This window comes from Erpetoichthys calabaricus, chromosome 4 (assembly GCF_900747795.2).
Source record: "Erpetoichthys calabaricus chromosome 4, fErpCal1.3, whole genome shotgun sequence".
Classification (NCBI taxonomy): domain Eukaryota; kingdom Metazoa; phylum Chordata; class Cladistia; order Polypteriformes; family Polypteridae; genus Erpetoichthys; species Erpetoichthys calabaricus.
The window spans coordinates 323668770-323677708 of record NC_041397.2 but is presented as its reverse complement, the minus strand read 5'-3'; the positions used below and the strand labels follow the sequence as shown (position 1 = coordinate 323677708).

At 44.1% G+C, this 8939-nt stretch overlaps 1 protein-coding gene across 1 annotated transcript in view; it reads right to left on the bottom strand.

Annotated features, from left to right (window-relative positions):
- Positions 1–7328: 7328 nt before the first annotated feature.
- LOC114643530 (protein NLRC5-like) overlaps positions 7329–8939 on the bottom strand; it is a 1801805-nt gene continuing 1800194 nt past the window's right edge. The window contains exons 24-25 of the mRNA XM_051925774.1: positions 8319–8492; positions 7329–7566 (exon numbers count right to left, since the gene is read on the bottom strand). Coding sequence (XP_051781734.1) covers positions 7449–7566; positions 8319–8492 — 292 coding nt within the window. The 3' untranslated portion in view covers positions 7329–7448. The remainder of the gene's footprint in view (positions 7567–8318; positions 8493–8939) is intronic.

The window sequence follows — 8939 nt, the reverse complement described above, 5'->3', positions numbered from 1 at the left end:
AATGCACACGTTTAATTGCACATGTGTTAATATGTATGCTTACACAGTATTAAAAGACACTCAACAAGTACACAGTATTAAAAGACAGTCAACAATTAACGTCATTTACCTTCGTTCCCGCGTTTGACTTGTGCTGTAAATCTCTTCCTCGTTTTCAGTTCACGTGATTACGTAGGAGGCGTAATACGTGATGACGCGATACGTGACTCTGCCTTCTCCATTAGAGTATATGGACAAAAAACAGGTTCCAGTTATGACCATTACACGTAGAATTTCGAAATGAAACCTGCCTAACTTTTGTAAGTAAGCTGTAAGGAATGAGCCTGCCAAATTTCAGCCTTCTTCCTACACGGGAAGTTGGAGAATTAGTGATGAATGAGTCAGTCAAACAGGTTCCAGTTATGACCATTACGCGTAGAATTTCGAAATAAAACCTGCCTAACTTTTGTAAGTAAGCTGTAAGGAATGAGCCTGCCAAATTTCAGACTTCTACCTACACGGGAAGTTGGAGAAATTAGTGATGAGTGAGTCAGTCAAACAGGTTCCAGTTATGACCATTACGCGTAGAATTTCGAAATAAAACCTGCCTAACTTTTGTAAGTAAGCTGTAAGGAATGAGCCTGCCAAATTTCAGACTTCTACCTACACGTGAAGTTGGAGAATTAGTGATGAGTGAGTCAGTCAAACAGGTTCCAGTTATGACCATTACGCGTAGAATTTTGAAATAAAACCTGCCTAACTTTTGTAAGTAAGCTCTAAGGAATGAGCCTGCCAAATTTCAGACTTCTACCTACACGGGAAGTTGAGAGAATTAGTGATGAGTGAGTCAGTCAAACAGGTTCAGTTATGACCATTACGCGTAGAATTTCGAATAAAACCTGCCTAACTTTTGTAAGTAAGCTGTAAGGAATGAGCCTGCCAAATTTCAGACTTCTACCTACACGGGAAGTTGGAGAATTAATGATGAGTGAGTCAGTCAAACAGGTTCCAGTTACGACCATTACGCGTAGAATTTCGAAATAAAACCTGCCTAACTTTTGTAAGTAAGCTGTAAGGAATAAGCCTGCCAAATTTCAGACTTCTACCTACACGGGAAGTTGGAGAATTAGTGATGAGTGAGTGAGTCAGTCAGTCAGTCAGTCAGTCAGTGAGGGCTTTGCCTTTTATTAGTATAGATTGACAAAATGTAGGCATGAAGTGTATAATGTGTGAAGCCTGAATTCCAAATATCAAAGAAACACTTTCACAAAAGATACAAGTATAACAGAACAAATGCACTTTTTTCCAAGACTATAACCGAAGAAAAAGAAACCAGGTTAGTGCTGCTTGCTGTCCCGCCTTCTTGGGTAGTATACTGGTTAGAACTGCCGACTCCAACTCGTAAGGTTCTGGGTTCGACTCTTAATGTCTCCCAAAATAAACGTTTTCAGTAGTGAGCTGTTCTTATTGTTAATATTATACAATAAAAGCATACATTTGATTTGTGTTTGTAACAGCCGCTGTAAATGTATAGTATTTGTCAAAGTTAGCCTCTTTTTTTTATTTTTACTAATTTTACCTTTTTTACTTATCTTCCTACAGCATAAAGTCACAAGTATACTGCAGAGCTTCCTTTGTTTGATCATCAAGGGCATGCTCACAAATTACACATGTAATGCCATGAATAATACCTGCTGACTGCACTTTAGTACGCGAGTAATGGTATGAGAATGTAGTTAGACTTTTTTTGGGCACGTACACCACGCTAGTGTTTAGATCTGGACGGTGTAGCGTTGGAGAGCTCTGTAAGCCGTGCTGTTTCTTTGAAGGACAGGTGATTGGCAGGATGACGCCGGACTCTCACCTTTATGCCTGGTGCAGCTGCGTTGTTCTTATATGTGAGGGGACGTTTCTTGCGGGGCTTCTGGGTTCGATGCTAGCAGCTTCACGAGTTTACCGTTTTGAGTAGAGAGCTGCTGTTATTGTTAATATTATACAATAAAAACATACATTTGATTTACGTCTGTAACAACCTCTGTAAATTTATAGTGCTTGTCAAAGTTAGCGTTCATGCTCACCATGATCTGACACTGCTGTTTTCAAATAAAGACGCTCAATAACAGAGGTGAACTCAGGTCGGAGAAAACAGAAGCCATCCCTGCAAGAAACGTTCCCTCACATATAAGAACAACGCAGCTGCACCAGGTGTAAAGGCGAAAGTCCGGCGTCATCCTGCTAATCACCTGTCCTTCAAAGAAACAGCACGGCTTACAGAGCTGGCCAACACTACACCGTCCAGATCTAAACACTAGCGTGGTGTATGTGACCAAAAAAAGTCTAACTGCATTCTCGTACCATTGCTCGCGTACTAAAGTGTCAGCAGGTATTTGTCGTGGCATTACACGTATAATTTGTGAGCATGCCCTTGACGATCAAACACGAGGAAGCTCAACAGTTCACTTGTGACTTTATGCTGTAGGAAGATAAGTAAATAAATCAGCTTGCATGTTATTTATTTGGATCACATAAAGACGCGCTATAGCTATTTATCTATCCCCTTAGCTGTTTTTATATCTATTATATAATAATGGCTATAAAGACACTTGTTCATGTTAATTGCAGTCTCAATTGTTAGAAATAATATTTTGAAAGGAGCATCCCACATGAAAATACAACGATCTGACTGACTGACAGTGCATACCACTTTATATGGTTAAAAAGAAAAAAAAAAAAAACACTTTCTTTCCAGCGGGGAATCTAACTTGGGTCTCTAAGGTGCAACAGGCCAGCTGCGCACTGATTGGCTGAGCAGTCTGTGTCAACTATCCGCGACTTAGTATGTATCATGATCGTGATTTAGAGAGAATAAAAGTGAAAAAAACGGTAACTTTTACAAGTCCTATAAATGTACACCATGTGTTACAGACGCAAACCAAGTGTATGTGTGTACTGTATAATATTAACAATATGAGCAGCTCACTACTGAAAACAACAAATATAGGAGTGAACCGGGGACTCTTGATTACAGCGGGGACTCTTGATTACAAATCAGCAAATCTTACCACTACGCTACAGAAGCTGTCTTTTCCTTTAACCTTTTGTGAAAGTGTTTACTTGATCTTTAGACTTCGGGCTATATATTATATAGTTTATGCCTACATTTTGTCATTTACTACTAAAATATGAAAAATGTTTCTGTTTTAAAAATGTGTTTACACAGATTACTGTAGAAACGGAACACACATGAAATGCTGGTGTTCCAAATAACGATCTATTATTTCCACTCTAAAACTCCACTTCACTCCCAGATAATCAATCAGGACATGAACTGGGAGAAGTTTGTGCATGTTCTAAGTCGGTGGGGGGATGGAATAGCCGGCTGCTTGTAGCTTGTGTTTATTGGCACATTTAGATGACAAAAGACGTTGGTGGAGAGGTGCGAATGGATTTAAGAAGCGATTTAAGGTGGGCCGGATCTACGAGTTTTTTCGTAGGCTCTGGTAATTCTAGTGTTAAATTTGCAGATGATGCCAAGATAGGTGGATTAGCAGATAATTTGGAATCTGTTATATCATCACAGAAGGACTTGGATAGCATACAGGCTTGGACAGATTTGTGGCAGATGAAATTTAATGTCAATAAATGTAAAGAATTACACATAGGAAGTAAAAATGTTAGGTTTGAATGCACAATGGGCGGTCAGAAAATCGAGAGAACACCTTATGAGAAGGATTTAGGAGTTGTAGTGGACTCTAAGCTATCGACTTCCAATGTTCAGAAGCCATTAAGAAGGCTAACAGAATGTCAGGTTATATAGCGCCTTGATGTGTGGAGTCCAAGTCACAGGAGGTTCTGCTCAAGCTTTATAACACACTGGTGAGGCCTCATCTGGAGTCCTGGGTGCAGTTTTGGTCTCCAGGCTACAAAAAGGACATAGCAGCACTAGAAAAGGTCCAGAGAAGAGCAACTAGGCTGATTCCAGGGCTACAGGGGGCGAGTTATGAGGGAAGATTAAGGGTAAATTTCACAGAAACATTAGGAAGTTTTTCTTTACACAAAGAACGACAGACACTTGGAATAAGCAACCAACTAGTGTAGTAGACAGTAAGACTTTAGGGACTTTCAAAACTCGAGTTGATGTTTTTTTGGAAGAAATAAGTGGAGAGGACTGGCGAGCTTTCTTGGGCTGAATTGCCTGTTCTCGTCTAGAGTGTTCTATCCATCCATCCATTATCCAACCCACTACAGTATATTCTAACTACAGGGTCACGGGGGTCTGCTAGAGCCAATCCCAGACAACACAGAGCGCAAGGCAGGAAACAAACCCCGGGCAGGGTGCCGTTTAGCACCTTACACAGTGTCACTGATGTGTGGAGGACAAGTCAAGGTGGATTAAATGATAGGATTCTCAGGACAAATGCAATTAATACCTTTGACAGCTCCAGTGTGTCTGTGCATATAAATTAAAATGACCCAAATTCTGATATTAGTTCCTGACTACTTGCCTGTAAATTTGTTGAGAAGCAATGTGTAGTGCAAGTTAAAAGTGACTATTTGGTGCACTCCAAGTGGAGCAGGCATTATTCCAAAGAAGTGTCAGATACAAATGACAATGCGAGTTATTGCAGTGACAGTTTATCTAATAGCGGACAGACCACCTCATTCTATCAGCCAAGCGGTAACTGACCTCTGGAAAGTGTGAGGATCATTTATTGAGTTTAAATTGCTAAAAGCTAGAAATCCCAAACTGGCAGATCATTGCCCAGTGATTCACGAGACACCAAGTGACAGTCAGCTGGAGCAGGAATGGCTCTCTTGTCAGGCTGGTCAGCTTGCCTCACGCTACGTGGTGATTGGAGATCAAGGAGCAGAGCAGAGAGATCACAATCAATTTACTAAAAAAGTGGTTTATAAATTCTCTCACCGTGCCCCACATAACTTTGTTGGTAGCGCAGGGGTATGAAAGCAAAAATCTAAGACCAATAATGAAGAGTGCAGAGTAACTAAAGTGGAATTCAATGAATGATCAAATGATTAATAAATCAGAGAATCAAAAGAATCTAAGAATGTTATATTCCTCCATTATGGAAGGAGTGTCTAAAGTAGCAGATCTGCCAGCCTCCAGACTGTTAGACAACTAGAAAACAGAGCAAGAGCTGCTGAAATCTGAAATGGAGAGCGCAGTTCCAAGCAAACTCTGGTCTACACGTGACACAGACGTAGGCTTAGTAGTCACAGCTGATCCAGTTGAGGTGGGAGTGAAGCCTGAAAGCAGAGCACCTTGGAAAATCCAGTATCCACTAAAACCAGAGGTCAAGGAAGGAATTTACAGCACAATAACAGGCTGATTGCAGCAGGAGTGCTAAGAGAGACACCGAGCATTTGTAACACACCCTTGGCTCCCCGATCTGAGAGCTAATGATCAAAGTGGAGGACTAAGAGCAGTAAATGAAGTAGTGCAGGGTCGGCCAGCAGACGTCTCTCACATCCACACAATGTTCCAGAGAAAGCAAACTATATTTCAGTCATTGACCCGTGCATAGCTTATTCCCGCGTTCTGTTAGCTGAAGCAAATCACCTGCTGGTCGCCTTTAAATACAGAAATGCTTTAAACATCCACCGCACATCTTAAACCAAGTCCTTCAAACTGACGTGGAAGATTTAGTTTTACATGGCATGTCAATCCAGTATGTGATGGTCTATTGCTCTGCTCATTAACACTACACCAGTGCCATGCAGATTCTATTAAAGTGTTTGAGAAATTGTAAAGGGGGTCACAGGGTCTCAAAAGCAAAACTACAATATTGTGAGCCTGAGGCTGAGGCTCAGCAGAGCAATGGCTCCGTCATAGCTGAAGGGAATAAGCGAGGCACCTCAATCAATGACAGTGGGACAGATGGGGACATTTTGAGGAGACTTTCATGTACTGGCTTTAGCTCAGACTGGATTCCAGAATATGTTTTGAATATGTATGGCGTCCTACTCACTGCAGGATTGAGTTTTGTTGGTTTTTAAGACCCTGAATGGTTGAGTCCCCTCTTATCTTACTGACCCCTTACACCCTCACTCTCCTTCACGGTCATGGGGGTCTTCTGACCAGAACTTATTGGTCGTGCTGAGTTCTCGACTTTAGCTTAGAGAGTCCGTGCGTTTACAGTAGCTGCCCCTCAGTTTTGGAGCAGTCAAACTGTTTCTAGGAGGTCAGCACCGACTCCGGTCACTTTTAAATCCCACCTGAAGCCCACCTTTCTGACTTGGCTTTCTAAACTTGTCCGTCAGTATTTCTTTACTGTGTCTACTGTGTGTATTTGAGGTATTTATGGCGAAGCTGTGCAGCACTTTGGTTGACCCCTGATGTGTTGAAATGTCCTCTTAAAATAAAATTGACTCGACTTGATTTGTCTTCCTCTCCTCCACCTCCTCCTTGTCTGTCCTCGTCCCCCTCGTGTCACTGACTGTCCTTCACTTTCTAACTCTCTCCTCCTTACCCCCACCTGTTCATCTCTCTGTTTGTTTCCTTCTCTCCCACTCTTGTCCCTGTTCCTCTTTTTCTTACCCAGCTGCCCACCCTCAGGCTGGGGTCCCCCACTTGTTTCCTTTAGACCCTCATCCCACTCCCACTCTTATTTAATTTTTCAGTTTCTTTCTTAATTCCCAGTTCAGTTTATTAACCTCTGTCTGTCCATCCATTTTCTAAGCCCCCTCAGTCCAGTTCAGGTGGTGGTCACTCAGTAGCCGTCTGTCCACATCAAGTCAGGACCCCACCCTGGACGGCGCCAGTCCATCCCATCTCCACACTCCTCCATGTTCTCCTCGTCTTTTCTTTTATTTCTTTTTAACGGCTCACTTGTTCAGGCCGCTGCTCACTATGAGGACACGACTGGAGGGGACGGTGAAGTGGAGACGACGGAATAAAAAAGAAAATGAAAATCAAAACGGAGCCTCGTGGGAGTTAAAGTGTCACCAAAGGACAATCAGCAGGTGGCAGACAGGACTTGGGGGACACGAAGCAGACACGGGTTCAAATGACACAAAGTGATGATGGAGATGAGCGCTGATGGTGTCCTGTGATGGACCAGCATCTTGTCCAGGGTTTGTTCTTGCCTCGTCCCCAGTGTCACTACAGCCTCAGGCCCCCTGTCACCACACTGCTGGACTGTCCACCTCTCTTTGCTCCTTGGTGGGACAAGCGACTTGGGGGGCTTTTTACAGGATGACCCCCACTGCTTTACTGCCTCTAGTGGTGAAACTCCGGGGTCTGTAGGTCCAAGTCTGCTTCAGTTTTGTCACCAGTTGAGGGTCTCAAAGTGTTAAAAATAAAAGTGACGTTAAAGGAGGAGCACACAGGCTGAGGGGACATGGAGAGTTTATTAAATGAGGAGCAGAGCTGAGAGGAGAAGAAAAAGAAGAAAGAGGAGAATTTAGGGGAGAGTGGATGGGGGGCTCCGTCACTGACGGGGTCAGACTGATCACCACTGCGGGTCTTCTCCTGTGTAGATATCCATCTCACATCCAGACCTCCTCAGCTCCTCCTCTACTGACCTCATGTTCCTCTCCTCACTCTCACTGATCCCGTTGTTCTCCAGCCTGTGAGGAGACACAAGTGTGAGTTACAAACAGCAGGGTGTGCCACACACACACTGGACTGTCACACTGACACGCCACCTGATGTCACCCAGAATTCCTCTCAGTGTCTCTGCTCATCTAAGTCACATGACTTGTGTGTCGGCCTGTCAGTCACTCAGTCCACTCACCGATTGGTCAACATCCTCTGAAGGCCTGCTGGTCGCGTCACATTTCATAAAGAAGGTGATCTGTCCAGTTGACGTGATGTTGCCCCCTCTGTTCCCCTGTGGTCACTTCCTGTCTGTCTCTCTAGTGCTACGTCTCTCTTCATTTTCTCCTCCTCACTCTCATGTCTTCTCTCATTTGGTCTCCTGCTCGTCTCTCATCCTCCATCTTGTTTCTTCCTCTTGTCCATTGATCCCCCCGTCTGCTGCTCTGCTCTTTCTTGTTTGATCGAAATGACCCTCAGACTGTCATGTCCCCCTCTCCTCCTGTCCACACTGTCTGCTGTCCTGATCCCCCCCGTGTCCTTGTCCCCTGTCTCTGGCTGGACACTCAGCTGCTGTCCATTTCTTCTACTTCTTGTCCATCTCACACTCCTCCTCCTCCTCATCTTCCTCTGTCTGTCTCTCCTTATCTTTTTTGTCCTTCCTGTCTGTCACCTCAGTCAGCTCCACTTGTCACTGTCACTCTGGTCACTCCATGTGCTGTCATGTGATCAGCACGCCCATCAATAACACATTCACACCCCACCCCTCCCCCTCTTTACTCACCCCAGTGTCACTAATTTACAGTTGTCACTCCTGAGCCCCTCACTCAGCTGACGAGCCCCTGAATCTCCCAGGTTGTTGTAGCTCAGACTCAGATATGTCAGCTGTGAGTTTGGAGACAAGATGACCAAGGAGAGAGCTGTGCAGCAGGCCGAGGTGAGACCACAAGAGTCCAACCTGTGGAGAAGAAGAGAGACGAGTGAGGACAGACAGACAGACAGAAGGACACACAGCACAAGGGCTCAATGACTGCGCCATCTTCACTGAAATGCACTTTGACCCTGAGACCACCGCTGTCCTCATAAGGTAAGACGCTATATACCTGACAGCGTCTTCTACCTTCCTGTAACACTCAAAGTGACATGTGGACACTGCACAGGAATGTGAAGGACATGAGGGTGACAGTGTCCTGCACTCGAGGGTCCAGACAAACTTGTCAAAGCTGATGACAGCGGAGGGACCACCTTGGATTTGAGTCTCTAACTGAGGACTCGGATGGACTTTGTCTGTTTTTGACTTTGTTTTTGAGAATAAAGATGGCGCCGACTGGGGTGGCTGGCCATCTGCTCGTCTCGCTAGTCTATGTTTTAACTTTGTTTTTATGTTTTAGTTTATCCTAATGGC